The sequence below is a fragment of the Alligator mississippiensis genome, chromosome 15 (genome assembly GCF_030867095.1).
Source record: "Alligator mississippiensis isolate rAllMis1 chromosome 15, rAllMis1, whole genome shotgun sequence".
In the NCBI taxonomy this organism is placed as follows: domain Eukaryota; kingdom Metazoa; phylum Chordata; order Crocodylia; family Alligatoridae; genus Alligator; species Alligator mississippiensis.
In genome coordinates this window covers 865,819-892,151 of record NC_081838.1, presented here as the reverse complement: position 1 = coordinate 892,151, position 26,333 = coordinate 865,819, and the positions used below count along the sequence as shown (strand labels likewise).

The window sequence follows — 26,333 nt, the reverse complement described above, 5'->3', positions numbered from 1 at the left end:
ACCCAAATGCCCCAGGGACGGGCTGGGAACTCAAACAGGGCTGGATCCATCGTGGGGGTGTCTCTGCACCCCCCCCCCCCCCCCCCGGGGGGCAGCTACCATCCCCACCACAGTGCATAGCCTCGCGGGCACTGCAGCAGGGAGCCCGCAGCCATGAGTTAGGCCTTGCCTGGCATCGCTTTCCCAGGGCAGGCTGCCACGCTGCGTGGTTTCCCCGCAGGGATCTGGTCCCCTACTTTGGGGCGCCCCGGCAGGGCTGGGTCGTTCCAGCGCCGCGCGGCTGGGGTTGGGCTGCAGCGACAGGCCTCCCCTGGCTGGGTCAGCAGCAGCTCCATCACAGCTCCTGTGCGATGCGGCCCTGACACCACCCGGACGGGGAATTGATGACTTCTAGCTTCGCCACCCTGCTTCGCTTTGAATTGCCATCCAGACCAGACCAGACCAGACCCCCACACGGGTCCTTAGGCCAATAGCTTTAACCCCTGCTCATCTCCGTCTTGGCCCTTGACCAGTGGGACTTCGGGGCTCTTCCCCCTTTGGCATCTCAGGCCCTGCTGGGCTGTGTGTCCTGCCTGGCACCGGGCACAATTCATCACTACAACCCCACTGGGACCCCGCCGCCCCCTCGGGCAGGGGCGCTCCCCGCAGGTCAGGATAGTTGGTGGTGCCGGCTGTTAATTAATTGGTGGGCAATTAATACCGCCCAACACCCCACTGCCAGGTCAAGCCCCGTCCCCTCCAGCCCGCAGGGTCAAGCCCATCCATGGGCCAGGCTGTCTCCCACCTCCCTCCATGCGGCCAGAGGGGCCCTGCTGTGCCCACCCCGGGCACTGGAGTGGGACCACCAGCTGGATCTGGCCCACGGGCTAACGCCTCCGTAGCAGCACAGTACAGGGCCACCCGCCTCGCTGCACCAGGGCCAAAACCTCACTCGGGAAGTCTCCCACGGGGTGCCTACCACTGCCCTGCCTCCGGACGACACCCGTGAGCGTGGGGCAGCGCTGCCAGCGCTCGGGCACTGGTCTCCGGTCCGGCTCGGCGCAGCCGGGGGCACGGGCCCTGCAAGCCGTGGGCTGCTTGGCCCACGGGACTGTTTCTCGGTGCCTTTTTTCCACCCGAAGTCTCCCTGGTTCGCGGCGGGGGGAGTGGGGAGCACAGACAGCTTTGCTGGTTGAGCCGGGGGCAAAAGGCTTTTCTCCCTCCTCGGCAAGCCACAGCCCCACGCCCTCGCTGCTCGGCGAGGAGGGGCACGTGCGCGCGGGGCGGGGGTCAGGACGAAGCAGTCCGAGTGCACTCGGGCAAACGCTCGCAAGCGGAGTCTGCGCTGGCGGATGCCGCGACCCTGGACATCGCCTCTCCCTGCTCTTCGCTCCCAGCTCCTGGCTAGTGCCCGTTTTCACTCGTGGGCTAGATCAACCCCCGCGCAGCCCGCAGGGACAGCGCTCGCGGCTTTCGAGGTGCCCGCCGGGGACGAGCGCGCTGCCCCTGCCCCTGCCCCTGCCCCGGGAATGGCTTTGGCCAGGTCTCCAGCCAGGACCAACAAGAAAGGGGGGGGCCGGCTTGAGTCGAGCGGGAGCAGAGGGGCATTTCTGCACAGCCGCTGCCCCGAGACGACAGCATCGCTCCCCCTTCATTCCTGGCCCAGGCCCAGGGCCCCTACCAGGAAGGGGCAAGACGAGGGCTCGGAGGCCGCGCGGAGCAGCTGCGGGCGGGGACCCGGGCCTGCGCCCCGCCCGCCCGCCCGCCGCTCGCTTTCGCCCAGGGCAAGGCGAGCTGCTCCTGTCGTTCCTCGGCGAGGAGACGGAGGTCCGGCAGGGCTTTATGAGACTTCAGGTTGGAGGGGGCCGGGGGGGGGGGGGGGGTCGCATCTCGTCCAGCCCCGCTCCCAGCAGGCCCAGCCCCAGCCACATCATAGATTCATAGACGTTAGGGTGGGAAGGGACCTCAATAGATCATCGAGTCCGACCCCTGCATAGGCAGGAAAGAGTGCTGGGTCTAGATGACCCCAGCCACATGCCCATCTAACCTCCTCTTGAAGACCCCCAGGGTAGGGGATCCCAGCCACGGCTCTGTCGACCCCGGGCTTCAGCACCTCCCAGCATGGAGGTTTCCTCCCTGCAAAGCCTGTTCCAGCGCTTCACCCCCTCCAAGCCACCCCAGACCCTCGGCCCAAAACTACACGACAGAGCCCCGACCCTCGCCCGGGAAAGCTGCGGCTGGGGGTGCACCCAAGAGCCCCCAGGCCCTGCCCCCACTGCAGGGCACGGCAACCCGCCCCGTCCGGACCAGTCTGAGCAGGGGGGAAAGCCCTTCCTGCCCCAGTGCAGCGCGGGGCAAACCCCGGACCGCCCCGACCCCTGGCCGGAGCCACATGGCCGGGGTGGGCGGGGCCTTGGCCGCAGTGTATCCGCCGCAGCCAATGGGGAGCGAGGCCTGGGGAAGTCGGTGTCTCAACGTTCCAGGCCGGATCGGAAGCGGAGGTAGGACGGGGGGGGCGGGGGTTTGTGGGGTGGGGACGCGGGGGGGCCGGGCCGGGCACGGCACTAGAGCTGCACGTGTGCATGTTAAGACAGAAAAGCGGGTGCGGCTGTTTGCACCCACATGTGCAAAACGGCACACGGTGGTTTGCATGCATGTGAATGGGGGGGGTCTTGCAGCTGCTCACACACACGTGCAAACGGGGGTGGGGGTGCCCGGTTGCTTGTACATGCATGCGTAGAAGTGAGCGACACGATTGAAGAGGAGCCTGCACACTTGCCTGCACACGCATGTGCAAAAGCGGGGGGGCATGAAGTCTCATACATGCATAAAAAGGATCCCGTGTGCTTGCTGCACGTGTGTGTGCAAGGCCACGGGTTCCCGTGGCACTGATGCCCGCCCCTCTCGTCCCTGCCAGCGCCGCCCCTCGTGCCCCATGGCGCGGCACAGCCAGCTGCAGCGGGAGGTGCTGAGCCTGTACAAGCAGTGCCTGCGCGCCGCCCAGGGGAAGCCGGGCTTCGCGCCCCGCGTCCGCGAGGAGTTCCGGAGGAACGCCGCGCTGCCCGCCTCCGACGTCCTGCGCATCGAGCACCTGCTGCGCCGCGGGCAGCGCCAGCTGCAGCAGCTTCGGGACGCCCGCACCACCCAGCTGGGCGTCTTCCTGCCTCCCGGGCCGGAGCCGCGGTGACCCCGCGCACCGATGCAGCCGGGGTGATGCCGGGGGCTTGGACTTGGACTGGTCACGAGTGAAACCACGGCAGGTTCCTCTGAGCCGTTCCCCAGCGCGCTGGGGTGTGACCCCGTGGGCAGCACTGGCCAGAGCGGCTCCGTCCAGCAGGGAGCACGCGGACGCTGGGGTTGGGGTCTTGGGGCTGGGGACGCGGGGGGGTCGTGTCCTCCAAGTCCATCCTCGCAGGACAGGCGTGTTCCCGACTCGCACCCCCCTGCCTTCGTTTTATACAGTTCAAGTTCAATTATCTGGATTTCCACCCGTGTCTCTGATTTAACCGTCCCTTGGGCAGTGGAGCAGGGAAACTGAGGCATGACCTGTGCCCATTGCCCTATCCCTTGGCCCCCTTTTGGGCAGGGGTGCTCGACCTCTGGCCTGCGGGCCACGTCCAGCCCACGGGATAGAAATCGGGTCCCCCACGCCCTGCTACTGTATCTCCCAGCCCCACGTCTCCGTGTGCTGCATGCAGCCGGTCAGGAACAGCACCTGGTCCCAGGGCCCAATCCTGCTGTGGGAGGGGGCAGCGTTGCCCCCACCCCAAGCTCCAATCCCAGCATGCAGGGGGAGAACGGGGCTGGTGCCTGGTCCCTGGGCCCCGATCCTGGTGCACAGCGGGCTGGGAGGGGCAGCGTGAGTGAGAGAGCAGAGCAGCAGCTGGAGCTGCGGGCACAGGGCAGGGAACACAAAGCCAAGTGGCAGATGGGCCAGGGAGCAGGGTGAGAGTCTGGGGGCCCGGGGCAGGTAGATTGGACACCGGGCGGGAAGCAGACAGCAGAGCAGCCAAGGGGACTGGGGACACAAGGCAGGGAACAGAAAGCAGAGCAGCAGATTGGTTTCTGCTGCTCATCCATGTCAAAGCTGCTGCTCTGCTTTCTGCTCCCTGCCTTGTGCCCCCAGCCCCATCAGCTGCTCTGCAGGTGGAGGGGGAGCAGAAAACAGAGTGGTGGATGGGGGCACAGGGCAGGGAGCAGAGTGGCAGATGGGCCAAGGAGCAGGAAGAGCAGCACATAGGTCTGGAGGTGCAGGGAAGGAAGCAGAAAGCAGAGCAGGGAGCAGAAAATGGAGCGGTGAATAGAGCTGGGAGGGGAAAGGTCTCCTTGCCCCCGCCTGAGCCAGGACTGAACCCTGTCGCTGGGTGTTCGTGATTTGCCTTGGGGCTCCCGCCCCGCCGCGGGGCCCAACCCTGCGAGGGGGCAAAGTTCAGGCCGTTCCAGCGCAGCCGGAAGCTCCCAGCCGGCAGCACCGCAGGTACCAGGAGGGGCCGGGCTGGGCCGCGGGGGCTGCGCTGGGCGGGGGGGGTTAGCAGATAGAGCTCGGGCTACGCGCCCGCACGCCTGGTTTCTCGGAGCGCTTGCTTGGTGTGGGCTCAGACCGGGCTCCAGGGTCCCGCACCCAGCTCTGCCTCCGTGTGTGCACGATCTCACGCCGTTCCTCGGTTTCCCTGCCCGCGGGGAGGGTTCGTGGCCCTGTGGCTAAGGGCTCGGGCTTGTCTAGAAGGGGGACAAAGCGTCGATGTGCAGTAAACGGCCCCCCAGGGCCCAAGGCTCGGAGTAGCCCGGGGCAGAGAAACGAAGCTGCGAAGGAGGTTGGGGGCTGGTGCGACGCGTGAGAGCCTTGCCCGATGGGCTGAAGGTCTTGGCTTCTAAGGAGAAGACTTGGCTGGTGGGAACTTTCCCGTGGGGGATCCCAAACCTGACCCCGGTGGGGGTCGGGAGCGTGAGAGGGGCGGCAGAGGGGGAGAGTCCCTGACCTTCGAGGCACTGGCGGGCGGGTGAAGTTCTCGTGGTGCGGTCTCACGAGGTTCAATGGCTTTCCGCTGGCTTTGTTGGAAGGTGCCGATCCAGCAGCCGGGGCATCTTTGTGGAGGACTCTCGCCGCGTGTGCCCGGTGCCGGGGAAACCGGCCCCTCTTCTCGTCCTTTCTAGGCCTGGGCCAGGCGGGGGGGAGGGAAGGAGGAGCTGAGAGGGGCAGAAGGTGGGTTGAAGAGAAACGAAGCCGTTAACCCGCTGAGGGACGTGTAGAAGGTAGTTCAGGGCACGGCAGAAGCCAGAGTCTCTGCTAAGCTAACACGGTGCGTGGGAGAGTCGGTCTCCGAGGTGCTCTGACCTGACGCCAGGCTTACGTGGCTGTAGACCTCGCTGGAGCGTGGGTGACCACAACCGTTGATCGGGCACTTGCAGCCATGAATCGAAGGGGGCTGCCAGACCTTGCGAGGTCCTTCCAGCCCACGGCCCGACTCCCCTGCTGCAGCTGGAGGCCGTGGCTCCTAGTCTCGTCCCCGGTGGCCCGGAGGATGCCCACCTCCATCCTCTCTGTCGTCGCCCCAAGACTGGGATCAAATCCCCCCTCGGTCTCCTCCAGGCTCAGTCCCCCAAGCTCTTCCAGCCTCTCCCCCTCGGTCCGCTCTCCGCTGGGCTCTTTCCAACGTGTCCACCTCCTCCTGGACGTGCGGGTCCTTGCCCTGGACCCAGGGCTCCCGCCCCAGGGCTGGGCAGAGCCAGGCGAATCTCTGCCTTTGATTTGCAAGTGATTCTTCCACTGTGAGCACCTCTCCTCTCTCTTCCCACCTGGAGGCGGTCACTTTGGCTCTCCCCACCCTGACCCGGAGACGCCGGAGGTCGGTGGCCCTTGAGAGGTGCTGGCTGGTTCAGGGGGCTCCTCTGCTGTTTTCTCTCCCTAGCCAGCTGACTCGGTTCATCACCTGGTGACCCTCCACCTCCTCGAGCTTCAAGAGCTGCCAGCAAGATGGTCTCCTGTGGCCCAGGTAACTGGGGGAAGGCGCTTGCATGATGGTAATACCGTACGTTGTGGCATACAACGCGCCCACAAATAAGACACGGGGCTGGTCTTCCCTGGTTCCCCGCACGTAGGGAAGAACGACTTCAGAAAGCAGATCTGCGTGGCTTGGCTGCGAAGGCCCAGCCCATGGGGGGGGCAGGTGGCTCCATGGGGCAAGGTGTGGAGCTCCCATCCACGGCATCCTTCGTGGCAGGCTGGGGTGGGGGAGTGATGAGCCCCGTGTCTTGCCAATGCATCCCACCCTGCCCGCCTCCTCCGTCGGCTGTTCTCCCAACGCGGTCTGGCCTCGGACAGAGAACTGCCCTTTCTCGCACCCCTCTTCTTCTCTCCAAAAGGCAGCTGGTGGAAATGGAGGGCACGGCAAGCGACGAAATATGGTTTCCACCACCTCTGCTCTAGGGAAGGGGGAGGAAGTGACTCTGCCGTGCCACAGGCAGCTACTCGATGACTGACTGCCGCTTAACGAGTAGTTTCTTGGAAAGATCTTTTCTTGTTCTTTATTCTTCCTTTACAAACACTTCTCACGTGGGGACAAGTTACATACTAGAAAATACGGTGCTGACAGCCCAGGGCCCCGGCGAGGACAGGGACGTCACTGCTGCTGTGCCCACGTGCGGCACCTAGCGTCACGGTGCTTTAACCCTCGCTGGGCCACCTCGCGATGCTGCTTCAACGCACCTAATGGGCAATGCCCGTGCCAAGGTGGTGAGCGGCACCCTCGTTAGGGTTCAGAGTCGACACCTCCAATGTGAACTGCAGCAGCTTGCGCCTCGGAGCTCCAGCAGATCTGTGCAGGGCCGTAGGGAGGTTTTCCTTCCTGATCACGCGAGCCAGAAGCTTTGGTCTGAGCGTGGCTGTTGGAAAACCCCTGGGAGCTGCAGAAATGGGGGTCTCCAAGGGGGCGGTGCAGCGAAGGCTGCACTTACCCCGGGGGCTGCACGGTGAAGGGGCAGAGGGGGTTCTGAGTCTCCCTTCCTGGGGTCACACTCCAGCATCGGTGCCCGCGCCGGGCTCCGCAAGAGGCGGAAGCAGCCAGCGAGGGGGGCAGTCAGCTGGGGGCGAATGCAGGGGGTTGCACTTGCTTGTGTTGGGGGTGAAGGGCAAAGACTGGGGGCATCCTCTGTCCAGTTTCCTTTAGGGACTGGGTCCCCATTTGGCACTGGTGGCTGGATTCCTCCTCCTGGCTGGGGGAGGCCCCACGGTCCCCAGCCACGTGAGTCCACGTCATCCTGGTGACGCCCACAAATGTACTGGTGACATCGGTGCTGCTGGCTCCCTCCCTGCCAGCTGATTAAACAGGCTGTTTAACCGCGGGCGGAGGTGAAGGGCAGTACCTCGGCCTCTGCAAGTCTTGGTGTCCTGCCTTCTCGCAGGGCGTGGGGCAGTGGTCCTCCAGGAAGTCAGGCTGGAAAGGACCTCCCCAGCTCACCTCTAGTCCAGCCCTCTGGCTAAACCATAGCTGGTCAGGGCGGAAGGGACCTGAGCAGATCTAGTCTGACCCCTGCCGTGGCAGGAAAGAGCGCTGGGGTCAAACGACCCTGGCAAGGTGTTCATCCAGCCTCCTCTTAAAGACCCCGGGGCAGGAGCCAGCACCACTCCTCTTGGAAGTTGGTTGCAGGTCCTAGCCGCCCTGACAGTGAAGTAGTTTCTACGGATGCCTAGTCTGAATCTACCCTCTGCCGGCTTGTGACCGGTATTTCTAGTCACTCCTGGGAGTGCTCGGGGGAGCAGGGACTCCCCCAATGCCTGCTGGTCCCCCTGACTAGTTTGTAGACTGCCACCAGGTCCGCCCTCAGCCTTCTCTTGTGGAGGCTGAACAGGTTCAGGTCCCGTAGCCTCTCCTCGTAGGGCCTGCCCTGCTGCGCCCTGATCACGTGGGTGGCCTTCCTTTTGGACCCTCTCCGTATTGGCCACATCCCTCCTGACGTGCGGCGCCCAGACCTGGACGCAGTACTCCAGCTGCGGCCTGACCAGTGCCGCGTAGAGGGGGAGGATCATCTCCTTGGACCTGCTCGAGATGCATCTGTGGATGCACGACAAGGTGTGGTTGGCCTTCCTGACCGCGTCCCCACACTGTCGGCCCATGTTCATCTTGGCATCAATAATGACTCCAAGATCCCTTTCTGCCTCTGCACTGACGAGAAGGGAGTTCCCAGCCTGTATGTCTGCTGCTGGGTCTTCCTCCCCAGGTGCAGCACCTTGCACTGGTCAGTGTTGAACCCATCCTGTTCTCATCCGCCCACCCCTGGAACCTGTCCAGGTCTGATTGCAGCCTGTCCCTCTCCTCCAGCGTGCCCACTTCTCCCCACGTCTTGGTGTCATCCGTGAACTTGAACAAGCTGCTTTCCGCCCCCTCGTCCAAGTCGCTGATGAAGATGTTGAACAGCGCGGGCCCGAGGACCAAGCCCTGGGGGACCCCACTGCCCACATCCCTCCAGGTCGAATAAGACCCGTCCACCACTGCTCTCTGGGTGCGGCCCTCCAGCCAGTTAGCGACCCATCTGACTGTGTAGGTGTCGACGCCACAGTCCCCTCATTTTTAAATGAGAATGGGGCGAGAGACAGTGTCGAAAGCCTTCCTGAAGTCCAGAAAGACTACATCCACTGCGACACCTGCATCCAAGGATTGTGTGACCTGGTCGTAGAAGGCACCAGGTTGGTCTGACAGGACCTGCCTCGAATGAACCCCTGTTGGTTGCCCCTAAGCATCACCTCCCCTGCTGCCCCTTGCAGACGTGCGCCAGGATAATGCTCTCAAAAAGCTTACCCAGGACCGAGGTAGGACTGACGGGCCTATAGTTTCTGGGTCCTCCTTCCTCCCTTTTTTGAAAATGGGGACCACATTGGCCCTTTTCCAGTCCTCTGGCACATCGCCAGAGCTCCACGAGTGCTTGTAAATCCGTGCCAGGGTCTCGCAATGACCTCTGCTCATTCCCTCAGCACTCAGGGGTGGAGATCATCAGGACCAGCTGATTTGAACACGTCCAGTCCCTCCAGCAGATCCCTGACTAGGTCCTCACTGACCCTAGGCCTGGGTGCACCTCCCCTGGGGCCTGAGGGGGTCCCAGTGGGGGGGTGACCTGGTCCCAGCTCAGGAAAATGGAGGCAAAGAAATTGTTAAATAGGTTAGCCTTGTTGTCTGGTGCGAGGACCAGATTTCCAAGCATGTCTTGCAGAGGCCCCACAATACCCGGTACCTTCCTTTTACCTCCTATGTATTTGAAAAAGGACTTCTTGTTGTCCTTGATCCGTGTCGCTAGTCCCAGTCCCATCTCTGCCTTGGCCTTCCTGACCTGCAGCCCCGAGCACCCGCGGTGTAGTCCTCCCTGGGGATGGCCCCTCCCTGCCATCGTGTCTACACCCCTTTTAGCTAGGAGACGTTCCCGGATGCTTCTGGTGAGCCATGGGGGGGCTTTTGCGCCCTCTGGCCCCCTTTGATCCGTGTTGGGATTACCTCCCTTTGGGCTTGGAGGATCGTCTCCTTAAGAAGCAACCACTCTTGTTGGACCCCCGACTCCCCTCCCCTCCGGGACCTCAGAGCCTCCCCGACTAGTGTCCTCACCTCATTGAAGTCTGCGCTCTTGAAGTCCGGGGTTGCTGCCTTGCTGCAGGCCTTTGCCACCCTGCGCTGGATGGTGAATCCCAGCAGGCGATGATCGCTGTCGCCCAGGTGGTCGAGCACCCGCAGACCCCGAACCAGGTCGTCGCCCGTGGCCAGCACCAGATCCAACACGGCGTCTCCCCTGTGGGGCTGTGCACCTCCTGGGTCAGATGGAGGTCCTGTATCTTGGCTAGGAACCTGCGTGAGCGGTCAGACCTGGCTGCCTGCTCCTCCCAGCAGGTGTCTGGAAAGTTCAGGTCACCCATGATGACCACATCCCTTGACTTAACTGCCTCTGCGAACTGACCTGAGCATTCCTGGTCCAGCTCTTCCCCCTGGCTGGGTGGCCTGTAGCAGACCCCCACCGTTAAGTCCCTTTCCCCCGACCCCTTGTATTCTGACCCAGAGCACTTCAGCCTGCCCCTCCTCTGACCCCATGGTACTCATTGAGGATGTGTATTCCTCCTTGACGTAGAGCCCACACCCCCGCCTCTCCTCCCTGTCCTGTCATAGCCCTTGACATTCACTGCCCAGTCGTGCGTTGGGTCCCACCACATTTCCGTGAGCCCCATCCCAGCCCCGGGTCTGTTCAACCTGCTCTTGGATGCCCCTTGGACCGATGCTCGACCCCTCTCCAAATCAGGACATTCCTCCTCCTCTTCAGCCTCAGTTTCCTCTGCTGAAGCATGAGGTTGCCACACTGTCCTTGCAGTGGGGATAGGTGGAGGGTTGCTATCTCCAGGGACATTTCTGGCAGTGTCTTGCGTCTGTTTGGAGAGTCCCCGAGCTGCCGCGTGCTGGTTGAGTTGCTGTGCGTCTTTCCCTCTGCAGAGCTCCAGACCAAAGAGGACGTGTACTGCTTCTCCCTCGCCAAGGCGCTGTACTGCGGGCCCACGCCTGTCACCGTCGGGTTCTACGCGCCATGGGGCCACTGCAAGAATTTCCTTCTGCAGAAGATGCAGAGTGAGTCCTGGGCGGGGGGACTCTATCGAGGGGTGCCGGGAAGGGACGAGGAGGCCGTAGGGCTGCCCATCTCCCAGCTTTCCCAGGGAGGGCGGGATACTCAGGCTGCCTCATTTGTCCCTTCCCAGATTACATGCACATGTTGTCGAGGAAGAAGGACCATCAGGAAGTCCAGCGGACGGGGCAAAGCCAGCGCGGGAGCTCTGGGCGGGACTTGCTCAAGGTCCTCCTGCTCATGATCTTCTACCGCCCGGTCCTGACGGCCCAGCAGAGGCAGAGGAGGAACATCCAGCACATCTTCATCCGCTTCAGCGCCTGGGAGTATGCGGGCAGCGACCAGCTCTGGGCCGGCCTCATCACTACCCTGTGTGATGGCATCGAAGGCCACTTTGGCCTCCTGCCCATGAGCTTCTACAGGGCTGTGGGCAGGAAATCTTCCATCCTCAACGCCCCCCTCGAGAAGGAATGGGTCAGTAAGAGGTACCTCTGCCTTCCTCTCTGGGCTGCAGTGATTCTCCTGATCACGGTGGCCGTGGTCGTGGGTGTCCTCATCCTCGTTCTTGGGTTCCCTGTTGGGGACATTTCTGGGGATGCGATTGTAGCAGTGGAGGGCGTCGGCGCCGCGGCAGTGGGCATCTCTGCGGCCGCGGCCATTCGGATTGCCATCCTGGTGGTGCGAAATTTGGTCGTCAACCAGAAAGCCCAGCTGGAGAGTCAGATGAACCGGACGGATCTCAGCGCCCAGCTGGGCTTCATGAGCAGCGTCAAGAGGGAAGTCAAGTTGGTCATCAGATTCCTGCAGTTCATGGAGATCTTCCAGCGGCGGAAGATCCGGGTGGTGCTGGAGATCACCAACCTGGACCAGTGCAGCCCTGACAAGGTGGTGGGCGTCCTGGACGCCATGAACATCCTCCTCTCAGACTATGATGCCCCATTCATCTCCATCCTGGCTGTGGACTCCAAAGTGGTCGTCGACTGCGTGGAAAGCTCCACATTCATGAAGGGCATGGCCAACAACGGCTACGAGTTCTTGAACCGCGTGATCACGCTGCCCTTCTCGGTGCCCAGGATGGACTGCGAGACCAAGGTGCGCCTCCTCCGGGACATCGTTGAGTGTCGCAAGGAACAAGAGAAAGAGCCAGAGGACGGCACAGGGAGCCAGACAGACACCTCCTTTCCGTTGGTACCTCACTATCGTTTGGCCAACCACGGTGCCAGGAACCCAAACCCAGATGAATGCCACGTGCCTCTCATGGACATAGGCCCTTCCACTCGAGGACCATCCAACGGCTGCACCAGGAAAGCCGTCAAAGCCAAAGAGATCATTCGAAAAGCTTTAGACTCCCTCGTGCATGGCTCCATGAAGGAATACATGACAGAAAACATCGTGCAGATGCGCAGGATCGTGAACACCATCGCCATCACCGTCCGCCTCATCGTGCAGAAGGTCCCCAAGGATGAGGTGCGCCCAGAGATGGTGGCAGCGTGGGTGCTCCTGGCCAACCAGTGGCCGTGTCGCCTGAGCTGGATCTTGCAGTGCATTGAAGACGAGGAGCAGAGGAACGACCCGGCTGGTTGCCAGGGAAATGCGCTCCCTCCCGACATGCCGCTGTGGGAGGTTTACGAGAAGTACATGGAGGAGTTTGACCTGATGAAGGGCTCGATGGAGAAGCTGCTGGAGCTGGACCGTGATCCCGACCTCTTTCACAGCTTCTTGTGTGGCCGGTTCCAGGTGAAAGACGCCAGCTTCTACCTGCCCTTCACCGTCAACCTCGACCCGTCCCTGCAAAGGCAGATGGAGCTGCAGCGAGGCAGCCGCAGCCTGAAACGCACAAAGAAAGCCCGCGGCCTCTCCAGGTGCACCTTGCTGCGTATGACCGTAGAGGAGGTCTGCGAGGAGGTAAGTGATCGTTTCTCTTAGAAAGCTTCGGGCCTCTGAACGACGAGCCGTACGGGTGCTACGGTCCTATTGTGCAGGCTCCAAAGTACGTCCGGAGCTGGTTTTTGTTCAGGGTTTAGCCACCGTGCCTGGGATTAGTGGCCATGTACTGAGTCAGGCCCTAGGTCCGCCTTGTCCAGTCCCCTGTGTCACACGGTGGCAGAGAGCGGAGGCTGGAAGGGAAAGTGAACTGGGCCTGAGCAGGGTTTTTCCCTTCTTTCTTTCTCATTTGCAGCCTCCAGCATTTAGGGGCAGGAAGTTCTCATTCAGAGGCCGTGCCCCTTGCTCCCTGCTCAGTAGCTCCTGATCAATAGGTATCTTGGCTGGGATGGATTCATAGAAAATGAGGGTTGAAGGGACTTCAGGAGGTCACATCTAATTCGACCCCCTGCTCAGAGTAGGACCAGCCCAACCGCATCATCCCAGCCAAGGCTTTGTGTACCCAGGTCTTAAACACCTCCCAGGATGGAGACCCCACCACCTCTTTGGGGTGTCTGTTTCAGGGCTTTACTACCCTCCTAGTGAGAGAGTTTTTCCTAATCTCCAACCTCAACTTCCCTTGCTGCAGCCTGAGCCCATTGCTCCTTGTCCTGTCATCTGCCCCCACTGAGAGCAGTCCTGCTCCGTCCTCTTTGCAGCCCCCCTGCAGGGAGGTGAAGGCTGCTATTCAATCCCCCTCGGTCTTCTCTTCTGCAGACTAAACCAGCCCAGTTCCCTCAGCCGCTCCTCACCAGTCCTGTCCCCCCAACCAGTTTCGCTGCCCTGTGCTGGACTCTCTCCAACTTGTCCACATCCTTTCTTTGAGCACAGGTTGGACTAGATGGTGTCCTGAGGTCCCTTCCCGCCCTTGTTTTCTATGCTTCTGTGATTTTGGAGATCTTTCAGCAAATTTCTGGCTCAGGGCACTTTTTTCTGCCCCCAACCTGCCCAATTCTGCCTCCAGAAACAAGGCACATGTACTCTTTGGGGGCATGTTGTATGCTAGGAAATACGGTGATGAATTTGACATGTCTTATGACTGGGGGGTGGCACTCACAAACGTGCCCTCTTCTCTTCCAGATGGCTACGCTTGGCTTTAAAGAAGGGAACCTCCAGCTCTACAAGGAGAGGCTGGAAGAGCAGCAATTGAATGGCCGGGCCCTTATCTACAGCGACAACAGTGAAATCAAAGAAGCCCTAGGCATGAGCGTTGGAGAATGGACTCTCTTCAGCATGCACTTCCTAGGAGTCCTCCCCCAGGCCAGCCCATCTGGGGTGGTTGTGTCCTCCGTCCCACAGTGCATGAGGCAGGCCGTCCAGAACATTCACAGCTCCAGGGGGAGCTGGCTGTCTTTGAACCTCTCCCGAGAGGATCTGCTGGAGAGGAGATGAATCTGCACCCCGGGCAGTTGGACAGGGTGGTGGGTGGGTGGGTGGCCGTTCTCGTCTGGCTCCGGGGAGGTTTGCTTCTCATAGATGCTAGGGTGGGAAGGGACCTCAATAGATCATCGAGTCCGACCCCCTGCATAAGCAGGAAAGAGTGCTGGGTCTAGATGACCCCAGCTAGATGCCTATCCAACCTCCTCTTGAAGACCCCCAGGGCAGGGGAGAGCACCACCTCCCTTGGGAGCCCGTTCCAGACCTTGGCCACTCGAACTGTGAAGAAGTTCTTCCTAATGTCCAGTCTGAATCTGCTCTCTGCTAGCTTGTGGCCATTATTTCTTGTAACCCCCGGGGGCGCCTTGCTGAATAAATACTCACCTATTCCCTTCTGTGCCCCCGTGATGAACTTATAGGCAGCCACAAGGTCGCCTCTCAACCTTCTCTTGCGGAGGCTGAAAAGGTCCAGGTTCTCTAGTCTCTCCTCGTAGGGCTTGGTCTGCAGGCCCTTGACCATACGAGTTGCCCTTCTCTGGACCCTCTCCAGGTTATCCGCATCCTTCTTGAAGTGCGGCGCCCAGAACTGCATGCAGTACTCCAACTGCGGTCTGACCAGCGCCCGACAGAGGGGAAGTATCACTTCCTTGGATCTATTTGTCATGCATCTGCTGATGCACGATAAAGTGCCATTGGCTTTTTTGATGGCTTCGTCACACTGCCGGCTCATGTTCAACTTGGAGTCCACTAGGACTCCAAGATCCCTCTCCACCTCTGTGCCACCCAGCAGGTCATTCCCTAGGCTGTAGGTGTGCTGGACATTTTTCCTCCCTAGGTGCAGCACTTTGCATTTCTCCTTGTTGAACTGCATCCTCTTGTTTTCTGCCCACTTGTGCAACCTGTCCAGGTCTGCCTGCAGCTGTTCCCTGCCCTCCGGCGTGTCCACTTCTCCCCACAGCTTTGTGTCATCTGCAAACTTGGACAGAGTACATTTGACTCCCTCGTCCAAGTTGCTGATGAATACATTAAAGAGTATCGGTCCAAGGACTGAGCCCTGCGGGACCCCACTGCCCACACCCTTCCAGGTTGGTCAGGCACGATCTGCCCGCCACAAACCCGTGCTGGTTTCCCCTCAGCATAATTTGCCCTGCCGGGCTCTTGCAAATGTGAGCCTTGATAATTTTTTCAAAGACTTTGCCAAGGATGGAGGTGAGACTGACTGGCCTATAGTTGCCCGGGTCCTCCTTCCTCCCCTTTTTGAAAATGGGGACCACGTTAGCCCTTTTCCAGTCCTCCGGGACTTGGCCCGTGCGCCACGAGCGTTCAAATATTCCCGCCAGTGGCTCTGCAATGATGTTGGCCAGTGCCTTCAGCACCCTCGGATGGAGCTCATCCGGGCCTGCCGACTTAAAGGCATCCAGTTCTTCCAAGTGACTCTGCACCATCTCAGGATCTATGCATGGAAGTCTGGCGCCTTGCTGCTGCCTCTCTACAACCCCAGTGAGAGACTTGTCGTGCCCCTCGCTTAGGAACACTGAGGCAAAGAACTCGTTGAGGAGTTCAGCCTTGTCCCCCCGTCCGTCACCAATTGCTTCTGCCCATTTAGCAGCGGTCCTATTCCTCCCTGGGCCTTCCTTTTACTCCCTATATATCTAAAAAACAATTTCTTGTTATCCTTTACTTGGGATGCCATCCTCAGCTCCATGGTAGCTTTGGCCCATCTAACTGCCACCCTACACGTGCGAGCAGAAGAGGTATACTCCTCTTTGGTGATCTCCCCCTGTTTCCACTTTTTATGTGCTCCCCTTTTAGTCCCAGGACTTCGTCCCAGAGTGAAGTCCTGGGAGGTTTTCGTGTGGGTCTATCCACGGATGAAAAATGCACAAGATCCTTTTCCAGCAGCGCTGGAGTGATGCTGTAGCTGTGATGGTTTAGGAATGAGCAAGAGGCCAGGATTTTGGTGGGCAATATCTTTTATTGGAACAGCTGTATGGTAGGGATAAAGTTAGGTGAGCTGTCACAACGAAGAGTGAGGAATGCCTCGGGTTTGAAAGCTCGTCTGACTTTGTCCCAGAGAGACATAGTGTGCTGTGTTAGTCTGAAGTTAAGCAGAAGGCAGGGTAGATTTGCACCTTATAGGCTAACCTTGAGTAGATCAATTGATCTCTCTCTCAGTATCTCTTAGTTTCTATAGCACAAACTTTTCATTCAAACTTTATCCCAACCATCCAATTGGTCGAATTAAAAGATATTGCCCCCAAACATCCTTGTCTCTCGCACAAGACCCTTCATGGTTGTGGTTCTCAACTGGGAGATCTTTTAAGTGGGGGCTGCACAACATCAGCACCAGGAGGCTTGCAAACACCTAGGTGTGACGCAGGGGATTAAACCTGGAGATTTCTACTTGATCCAGAGCTTTGCCCCGTTGTGGTCTTTTGTTTGAAAGTATCACGATGCCCCTTTAGAAATCCACGGTGTGTCCACACCCCTAATGCTGTGGCCCGGGGCAGGAAAGCAGGGCGCAGGTGTACCACTGGGTCCCTCCCTGGAGGAGAGATCAGACACAGCTGATGCCCTTAGCTGTCCTAGCTCCTACCCCGTGGGGGGTACTAGAGTAAGGACAGTAAGAAACCCACTTGGAGACTCTTCTGGGGTATCCAGTCCCCACCACAGAGCAAGCCAGAGTCTCCACGGGGCTGCTGGAGCTTCACTGGGGGGCATGGTCCCCATCACAGAGTCGCACCAAAGGGTCCGTGGCAGTGGCAGCCTGTGGCTTGTGGTGTCTCCCATGCTGGTCCGCTCTGCTTCAAATTACCCTGCAAGCAGCTGAAACACTAACAGCCCCTTTGTCCTGGGGCAGGATGTGGGGAGGGGGCACCACCCCTTGCCAGCTCAGTTCTTGTGATCCATGTCGTTTGTCCTGTTTGTGTCACGGCACGTCTTCTTGAGCAACGCTTTCTCTTTGGCGGGGCAGGGAGGTGTCATCTCCTTGTCCCGCACTGCTGTGATGAAACTGGGAGATGGCGCAAACTGGGAATACTGGCAAGCCAAGTCACGTTTTCCAGAGGTATCGATAGGCTGGATCTGGGGAAGTGTGTTGTGTGCACCCAGACTGGGCCGGCCCATGACCTATTCATGGTTTAGAAATGATGGCCTGCCCCTTGCGACAGCGTAATCACCTGCTTTTGAGTTAGAGCATGACTCGGTCCCAGTGATATTTGTGTGTCTATGTTTGTCTTCCTGGATTTTACTGTGCCGGCTTATAAAGGTCCTGAATGTTTTGTAGGCAGACGAGGTTCTTTGGGTGAATCTGGTATCTTTTATTAGACCAACTGAAACAGTTGGAAAACAATTTTTAAGCAAGCTTTCAGGTTCAAAAACCCTTCGTCAGGCTTGGGAAGTCTTAGCTTGGCGAAGTGTTTTTGAACTCGAAAGCAAAATCCCAAAGTCAGGCTAAGGAAGTCTTAACTTGACAAAGGGTTTTTGAACCGGAAAGCTTGCTTAAAAATTGTTTTCCAACTATTTAGGTTGGTCCAATAAAAGAGATTAGATTCACCCAAAGAACCTTGTCTGCCTGTGTCCTTAGACCAACATGGCTACAACCTCCACCCCTGAATGTTTTGTGGCTTTGACCAGGCTCGGAGTTACCAGCTTGACCCTTGTGTTTATCTTGGCCCAAATATTACTGCCTGGAAGAGCAGGTTGAAGAGACGGTACGGGAGGGAAGGGGTTATAGGAAGTCATTTGCAAACTATAATATAAGTGTTACAAATAGAAGATGGATTTATACTGCTGGGGGTCTACTTAAAAGGGGAGTAACCACCCCACCAGCCAGGGTTGGAAGAAGGTTATTCCAGTCAGTCAAACTCGTCCCAATGGAATAAAAAGGCTGAGCTTTGGAAAGCCACATTTCACCTCTTTCTGGGAATTGAATCATAGCGGGGAAGACGGGGCCTTGGAACTCGCTACGAACCATCCAGGTGACTTCTACTTGCCAAGAAGACCCAATCTAGGTCCCTCTCACTGGGAACCCCACTCCCGGCAGATCACAGGATGCTTCTTTTCCTCACTTTATTAATGAACGGATGGGCAAGAAGTGCAGGATCAAGGGTCTAATTCCTACGGGGCTGCCCTTGCTGGAACTGGCCTCAGAAAAAGCAAGCGTTGCGGTCCCTCGAGTGTCTTTGAGGAGGTTCTAATGCAAGAGATTATGGAGAGTTTGGGGCACCTGGCTTGGGACCGAGGTGAGGACTGAGACAAGGAAATAACCTCTGACCTTTGTGTTTTGCTTCTTGGGTGTCCTGCTTCCTCCCAATCAGCTCTTCACGTCAGAAGTCGAGGGCACCAGGCTGCAATAGATAAGCAAAGGTTTGTAGCATCTCGAGGCCAACTTTGGCCCAGTGACGTCCTGCCCCCACCCTGCCCTACTGCTACAGGTATCAGCGGGGCTTGAAGCCTCTCCCAGAGGTGCTGGGTGCTGCTGCAGCCCAGGCTGGGGACGGGACTGGGCTGCGCCAATGCTCCTGCTGGGACTCAACCCTGGAAGGTCCTAGCTAGAGGGTCTTGCCCTGCAACCAGGGTGAGACTGGTGTGAACTGGGAGAGCAGGGGGTGGCCCCTTTCTCTGTAGCTGGGGCATGACTGAGTGGGAATTGAATAGCAGCCTTCACCTCCCTGCAGGGGGGCTGCAAAGAGGATGGAGCTGGGCTGGTCTCAGTGGGGGCAGATGACAGGACAAGGAGCAATGGGCTCAAGCTGCAGCAGGGAAAGTTGAGGTTGGATAGTAGGGAAAACTTTCTCACTATGAGGGTAATAAAGCGCTGGGACAGGCTCCCCAGAGAGGTGGTGGAGTCACCATCCTTGGAGGTGTAAGACCTGGTAGATAAAGCCTTGGCTGGGATGATGGAGTTGGGGCCGGTCCTGCTTGGAGCAGGGGTTGGACTAGATGCGAGCCCCCCGAGGTCCCTTCCAGCCCTCATTTTCTAGGTTTCTATGAAAAAAGGAGAGAGGGTCGTTAACACCTGTAGGATGAAGCATTTAGAAGGGATCAGGCAGATGACGCCGAGCCCTGAATCAACTGACGTCCCTTAGCCTGCCGCTACCACCAGGCAGATGGTTTTAAAGTTTGGCTGGACTGGAAGTCAAGGGCGCACCCCTGGATCCGCCCTGGTGAGAGCAGAGCACCCAGTGCACAGGGTGGAATAAGGTCCCTTGCGCTGACTGTGCTGCGAGCGGGAAGGAGGTACCACAGGCAATTCCCCAGCCTTGCCCTCAACTTCTGCCAGTAACACACCTCTCCGGCGGTAGGGGTTGAGGATGTTATTGTTCCTGGCACATCTCAGAGCCAGGCAGGCCGCCCCGCTGAGATCCGCCCAGACAGGTTGGGTGGCCTATCTAATGAGCCGGGAGCGCTCGGCGAGTGGTGCTCTGCGGCGATCTTTCCATGCAACAGCCTCTTCCTTTGGAAGAAGGACTAGACACGGACCCTCGCTGGTGCCAGCAGATATGTAAGTCATTCTTCTATCTAGATGTGGCTCGTGGTCCCTCACCGTGTACCTGGGTGCTCTTCCTTTCTTCAGCTCTCTCTCTGCACGGCTACCACAGCTCCAAACCTCTAGACCCTGAGTTCTTGAGTGTTTTATAGCAAGGACAATGGCGGGGGGTGGGTTTGTGGTGGTCTGGGAGGACGTTCACCAGAAGGCTTCAATCAACGGGAGGTGAAGGTGGAGTGAAAGGTTTCCAGTGAAAACTGGGTTCAGTGCGATACCGGAAAGTGCCCGTCCCAGCCTACCTGGTGCTGGAGATCATAACATCATAGAAAGTCGGGAGATGGGCAGGGGTTGAGCTTGACCTGCGTTGGGTGGGAGACTTTTGGCAGTGAGACCTGCTCAGGGATCTCTGGGTAACACCTCCATGCCATGTTTGTTTGTCTTCCCTAGAGAGCTGGTTGCTTGGTGCCCTTCAGCCCTTTCGTGCCACAGAGCTAACCCCTGTGATGGTCTCCCCTGCCAGAGGTAATAAATGTGCATTGAGCTCGCTGGCTAGGGATGGAGCCATCTCCCAGGTCCCTGAGGGGTGCTTGGCTATGGGAGCTGGGTCCCGGTATCAGCTGCAAACCAGCCCATGCAGGTTACCACCGGCGAGAGCGCCATTGCCAGGAGCATTCAAGGAGCCCCCAGCCAGGGAGCTCACAAGATAAACCCAGAGACTTCCTATAGGAATCCAGACGGCCCAAACCATCCTTCCCTGCCGAGGGGCTGCTGAGCTCTCTGCAGCAAAAGAATCGCTCCGGTATTTTTTCACGGTCAAACTCCAGTGAAAGTGCAGAGCTGGCATTAGTGATGGGGGCCTGGAGTCTAAACAGGTTGAAAAACACTGCGCTGGGTGATGCCAGTGCCCATGATCCCTCAATTGCACGGCTAAACCTGCAGTTCTGGAGTACTGTCGGTGCCCGTGCAGTCCACAGTGCCATCTGCTGCCCAGCCCCGGGAAGTCCTGGGGTGGAAGATCCCAGGGCTCTGGCTGACTCCGCCGTCTCTTCTCTCTGGCTCCCGTTGCAGAAACCCAGTCCATCGAGGATGTCTACAGCCAGTCCTTAGCCAAAGCCCTGTACCACATTCCCACTCCTGCCATCGTTGGGTTTTATGCGCCGTGGGGATATGGGATTTCCCAAAAGATCACGATTTTGCGCAGTGAGTATTGCCACGGGGGCTGGCATGCAGGGGGGTGAATGGGAAGAGGGTGGACTTCTCCAAAGAGCTGGTCATCTGTGAAGCCTTCTGGTGGGGGCTGAATTATCATCTAGAGATTATGGGAAAGTCGAGCTGGAAGGGACCTCATGAGGTCCGTTCTAGCCCGGTGCCCTGCTCATGAGAGGATCGGCACTGACTAAACCATCCCAGCCACAGGCTATCCAACCTGCTCTTGACTGTATCCAGGGATGGAGACTCCCCACCTCTCTGGTAGGAACACTCCTCGCGAGGCAGGAGTAGAGGTATTTGAAGTCTGTAATCAAATCCCCCTTGAGTCATCTTTTCCCCTCACTAAACAGTCCTAGTTCTTGCAGCCTTTGCTCATCAGCCCTACTTCCCAATCTTTCCAGTCTGATGGGAGGAAAGATTTTAGTCCTTCTTTCTTCTCCCCTCTCAGACATTTTGCAGGAGAAGTCGAGGAAGAAAGATGAGCGGGACTTCCAGCAGACGGGGCAAAGGCAGCGGGGGAATTCCAGCTGGGACCTGCTCAACGTCCTCCTCCATATGATCTTCTACCGCCCGGTCCTGACGGAGCAGCATAAGGAAAGGAGGAACATCCAGCACGTCTTCATCCACTTCAGTGCCTGGGAGTATGTGGGAAGTGACAACCTCTGGGCAGGCCTCATCACTGCCTTGTGTGATGGCATCCAAAGACACTTTGGTCTCCTGCCCATCAGTGTTTACCGGGTTATGGGCCAGAAATGTAGCCTCAGTGATGGCTGTGGGGATAAAAAATGGATTTGTAAGAGATATCTTTGCCTCCCGGTGTGGGCTGTTGGGAGTGTCTTGGCCATCGTAGTAGTAGCAGTGGGATTTCTTTTCTTTGTGCTTGGGACTCCTGTTGGTGACACGTGGGAAGATATGATGAAAGCAATTCTGGAGAGCATTGGGATAGCAGTGCTTGGCATCTCTACATTAGCTGTTGTGAAGCCAATCTTCCTGGTGATACGAAATATCATCAATACCCAGAAGGCCAAGCTGGAAAAGCTGATGAACCGGACAGATCTCAGCGCCCAGTTGGGCTTCATGAGCTGCGTCAAGAGGGAAGTCAAGGTCATCACGGAGTTCCTGAAGTTCATGGAGATCTTCCAGCGGCGGAAGATCCGGGTGGTGCTGGAGATCACCAACCTGGACCGGTGCAGCCCCAGCAAGGTGGTGGGCATTCTGGATGCCCTGAACATCCTCCTGGCAGATGACACAGCCCCGTTCATCTCCATCCTGGCCGTGGACCCTAGCATCATCATTGACTGCGTGGGGAGCTCAGGTGGCACGGCCAAGAATGGGTACAAGTTCTTGAACCACATGGTCACCCTGCCTTTTTCGGTGCCCAAGATGGATGACGACACCAAGAAGCACCTTATCCGGAGCATTATTGGAAGCCAACAGGAACAAGAGGGGGACTTGCAGGGGGTGGGCATCAGGCCAACGGACAAGAAAGAAGCCAGCTTACCACTGACACCTCATGACTCTTTGGCCAGCCGTAGCATAGGGAGCCTAAGCCCAGATGAAAGCCAAGTGCCTCTTGTTATCGTAAGTGATGGCCCCTGGGAGCCCTCCAACAGCTGTGCTAGGAAAGCCACCAAAACCCTTATCCAAGAAGCCTTACATTCCCTCCTGGAGGACTCCATGAAGGAATACATGACGGACAACTTTGTACAGATACAGAGGATTGTGAACACCATCAGCATCACTGTCAGGCTCATGGTGATGAAAGTCTCCAGGGACAAGGTCTTCCCTCAGATGGTGGCAGCGTGGGTGCTCCTGGCCAACCAGTGGCCGTGTCGCCTGAGCTGGATCTTGCAGTGCATTGAAGATGAGGAGCAGAGAAACAGCCTGGATGGTTGCCAGGGAAATCTGCTCCCTCCTGACATGCCGCTGTGGGAGGTTTATGAGAAGTACATGGAGGAGTTTGACTTGATAAAGGGCCCGATGGAGAAGATGCTGGAGCTGGACAGTGACCCTGACCTCTTCTACAACTTCATCCATGACTGGTTCCGAGTGGAAGATGCCAACTTCTACTTGCCCTTCACCGTCAACCTCGACTCATCCCTGAAAAGGCAGATGGAGCTGCAACGTGGCAGCCGCAGCCTGAAGTGGACAAAGAAAGCCCGTAGCCTCTCCAAGGGCATCTTGTTGGCCATGTCTGTTGATGACATCTGCAAAGAGGTAGGTGATGCAGATGATCCAGGGGACAGCTCCAACGGGGCAGGGAGTTGGGGTACTTGAGTTGGGAGATACCTAAAGAGCAATGCCATCATGCAGGTTCATCCTAGAAAGTTTCTCCTTGGGTTTTGCAGGCTCAAGGAGGGCAGGAGCAGGCAGTGATTCTGGATGTGCCGTGGGGAACGCATCAGACTGATCTGTTGCGTGCACTTCATTGGTCAAGGGGCTCCTTTATAAACGTGCCGCAAACGATTCTCCTGGAGTTTTGGGATAGCCTGGAAGTGCAACAGGGATTATTGTACTTTCCTACGTACAACATGCCCCCTGGAATACACTGCTCCCTTTGCTTTGGAAAGGCAGAATGAAGGGGGGATATTTCCTTGTAGTAATACACTGAGTGGTAGCAGCCAGTGAGCTCATTGCTTTACTCCTTGGGCACATCTACACGTTCATTAATGCACCTTAGATACTGCACATTTACTTTCGTACTGGCTTAATAAAGTACTAACTATGTGCACGGTATGAAAGTGACTGCGCAGTAGTGCAGCGCGTGGTTACTTGTCGATGCTTACTGCGCATTAGCCTAATAACACTGCAGAGTCGGCTATGAGCACGGTTTGTGCTGTGACGCGCTACTGCACAGTGTTATTAGGCTAAAACGCCCGGACTGCCTCATTTCAATATGTGCTGGATCAGAAACCCAGCCCTCAAAAGGATCCAGGCCTTTAGCTAAGGGGCTTTCCAGCTAACGTCTAGTCTCACCACAGGGCATTGCTCTCCTCTCAGTATCTGGGCGCATGTTTCCTTCTGAACTAGACCATGTCTTCTGTGTTTGGGAGCGGCACACATTGATGCTCCTCTCTTTTCTTCCAGATGGCCACACTTGGCTTTAAAGAAGACAACCTCCAGATATATGTGGAGAGAGTGAGGAAGCATGACCTCAGTGGCCGGGCTCTGATCTACAGCAACAACAGTGAAATCAAAGAAGTCCTTGGCATGAGCCTCGGGGAATGGACTCACTTCAGCATACGTTTCTTTGGGGTTCTCCCCCAGCCCGGTTCATCCAACACGGCCGAGTCCTCGGTTCTGTCGCACGTCCGGCCAAAGGTCCTTGAAAACGAAGACATGTCGGGACGTCTGCCCCTCGACACCGTCAATGAAAGCCAGCCGCTCCTTCAAGAGCACCTTGCTGGGCATGAGGGCAAATGACATCTCCAGGGAGGTAGGTGATTTCCTCATAACATGCCACGTGATGGGGGAGGTCGGGGATGTTCTCGCTGGAGCAGCCACAAAGCACAGACCCACTGCACAGGCTCATTTGCAAAAGCGAATCTTGGTGTAGGAATGACTGAAGTATTGGGGGCCCACCAACATGCTCAGGAAAGTGAGATTTTGTTTTATGAATCAGAGGAAGAGACGTACATTTAACTATTGTGACTCCAGGACTAGTGAGACAATATCTGCCCCCACCCCTGCTTTCTGCTACAGCGTCAGGGGTTTCCAAGCCTCCCCCAGAGGCGCTGGGTGCTGCTGCAGCCCAGGCTGGGGACGGGGCTGGGCTGTGCCAACGCTCCTGCTGGCACCGACCCCGCAGGGTCTTGGCTGGAGGGTCTGGCCCCTGCACTCAGGCTCAGCCCCACACTGCATTTGGGGTCCGAGAGAAATTGTACCCCCTAGCCAGACTGGTACAGATTGGGGGGCAGGGTTGCCTTCCTCTTTAAAGGGGGCACAGCCTCTTCCTGGGAACTCTTGAGTGGATAGTAACAGCCTTCACAGCAACAGCACGCTGGCTGCTGCAGTCCCTCTGCTTTCCCTGGGGCGGGTTCGGGCGCGATGTCTTGGGTTGCGTCAGGGCTGACTGCGTAGTTTTGGGAAGAGGTCCAACGACGGATTGGTACAGGATGGTTTGGACAGGGCTGATCCCGGCTTGGGCAGGGGGTTCGGTTAGGCAACGTCTCACAACCCCTTCCAGCCTGGCTTCTCTGTGCTTTCTGTGTCCTCTGCAGGTCCCTTCCCACCCGACTTCTCTGGGGTTTGTGGTGACTCTATGGATTATGATAGCACCTGTGGCAATGACAGAGCTGCTTTGGTCTTCTGCTTTTCTGCCTCGCTGGCTTTATTTCCAGCTCCAGCAGCCAGTGTTGATTGCTCAGCCTGTGCTTGCTGCTTTGTGGTCTCTTTTCCATGCAAGCTCCTTTGCAAGGAGGTAGTTTCACATCTCGGTCTCCTTTTGTGGGGCTGCCGTCTGACATCACATGACCTCCATGATGCTCATTTTATTTTCACAGCTGAAGGAGATTTCGGGAGAAATTAGGGAAGGAAACACAGCAGAGCACCAAGAGGACCATAAAGACGCATCATGGAGCTGACTCAGCTGTTAGCTGCATTGGCAAGCTCAGAAGGCCCAACCTCTTCATCTCAGCTAATCTCTCCACTCTGCACGTGTTAACGACCCTCTGCTTTTTAATGGTCTTGATGTTCCACTATTCAAGCTACCCTTTCTTCTGCAGTGTTGTTATTTATCCATTAGCCGTTTCTGGGAATGTCTCCTATTTCACAGCCCCTCGGACTTTTTAATTCTAGCTCATTCCCTTAACTCAAGTGTGATAACGTTAACTCAGGGGAACACTAGCTCCAGCGTGGGAAGGAGTGACAGCGAAGTGTTGGATGCACTGCCAAGATGCTCAAGAAGACTAGATTTTGTTTTAAAAATCTGAACAAGAGACACGTATTTAATTATCATGAGTAGGGACGTACTTAATTTGTGGTTATACGGAGTTCAGAGAAACTGCAAAATCCATGACTGTCCACAAAATCCAGAAAAAAACCTTAATTTTTTAACTTACTGTTTTACAAACTTGAATAAGAGACATATCATTAATTATAATGACCACAAGATGCACGAGACCCTATGGTCTTTAAACTTAATATATAAGTTAGCTAATTAGTATGCATTCCAATAGTTATGTTTGCTTTTGATTTGATCTTAAATAGAATAATATACCACTGGGTCCCCTGGCATATCATATTAATGGCTGTTAGCCATTCTGGGTAACATCTCCCTTCTGGTGTTTTCTAGCTCTAGCTACAAACCTCGAATCAGGTGTGCTCACATTTAACTCAGGCGTGGTAATGACTGACTGTGAAGTACTAGAAGTACTGTCAAGACGCTCAAGAAGGCGAGATTTTGTTTTATGAATCAGAAGAAGAGATGTACATTTAACTATAATGACTCCAGGACTAATGAAACAATCTCTTTTTACTATATTGATGTGTTTTGGGCCTAGTTTGTTGTAATTTAAGCGTAATAGCTAATCTAGGAAATCAGTGCACATGCTGATAAAGTTATGTTTGGTTTTGCTTTGATTTTAAACTGAAAAAAATACAGCGCTAGGCCCCCGCCATCTTGGTGAAGCTTCTTGTTTCTATGTAACTAGAGAAACATCTGTGCTGTGTTAGCTGTGATGATGGGCCACCCCATGGGCACGCCCTTTTCACAATCCTAGCTCTGCCCATGGCGGTAGGTGTCTTATGGACACCACAGACAGAGATG

At 57.2% G+C, this 26,333-nt stretch overlaps 3 protein-coding genes across 4 annotated transcripts; all 3 read left to right on the top strand.

Moving 5' to 3' along the window:
• Nucleotides 1–1,857: 1,857 nt before the first annotated feature.
• SDHAF1 (succinate dehydrogenase complex assembly factor 1) lies at nucleotides 1,858–3,455 on the top strand. The gene is made up of 2 exons (XM_006274777.4): nucleotides 1,858–2,480; nucleotides 2,897–3,455. Exon 2 carries the CDS (start codon nucleotides 2,915–2,917, stop codon nucleotides 3,164–3,166), a length of 252 nt encoding a protein of 83 aa, XP_006274839.4. The 5' UTR covers nucleotides 1,858–2,480; nucleotides 2,897–2,914; the 3' UTR covers nucleotides 3,167–3,455.
• Nucleotides 3,456–3,541: 86 nt separating this feature from the next.
• LOC106737623 (NTPase KAP family P-loop domain-containing protein 1) lies at nucleotides 3,542–13,881 on the top strand. The gene is made up of 5 exons (XM_059718644.1): nucleotides 3,542–4,456; nucleotides 5,889–5,972; nucleotides 10,440–10,571; nucleotides 10,700–12,471; nucleotides 13,570–13,881. The coding sequence occupies exons 2-5, from the start codon at nucleotides 5,954–5,956 to the stop codon at nucleotides 13,879–13,881; spliced, it is 2,235 nt and encodes a 744-aa protein (XP_059574627.1). The 5' UTR covers nucleotides 3,542–4,456; nucleotides 5,889–5,953.
• A 5,525-nt stretch (nucleotides 13,882–19,406) lies between these two features.
• On the top strand, nucleotides 19,407–26,047 carry LOC102560413 (NTPase KAP family P-loop domain-containing protein 1-like). 2 transcript variants are annotated; one of them, XM_014601581.3, is made up of 5 exons: nucleotides 19,407–19,879; nucleotides 20,426–20,557; nucleotides 21,015–22,783; nucleotides 23,654–24,002; nucleotides 25,069–26,047. In XM_014601581.3, exons 1-4 carry the CDS (start codon nucleotides 19,861–19,863, stop codon nucleotides 23,987–23,989), a joined length of 2,256 nt encoding a protein of 751 aa, XP_014457067.1. In that variant the 5' UTR covers nucleotides 19,407–19,860; the 3' UTR covers nucleotides 23,990–24,002; nucleotides 25,069–26,047. The 2 variants fall into 2 exon arrangements, with proteins under 2 accessions (XP_014457067.1, XP_059574203.1); XM_059718220.1 differs by lacking the exon at nucleotides 25,069–26,047 and adding an exon at nucleotides 24,787–24,996.
• The last annotated feature ends 286 nt before the right edge of the window (nucleotides 26,048–26,333 follow it).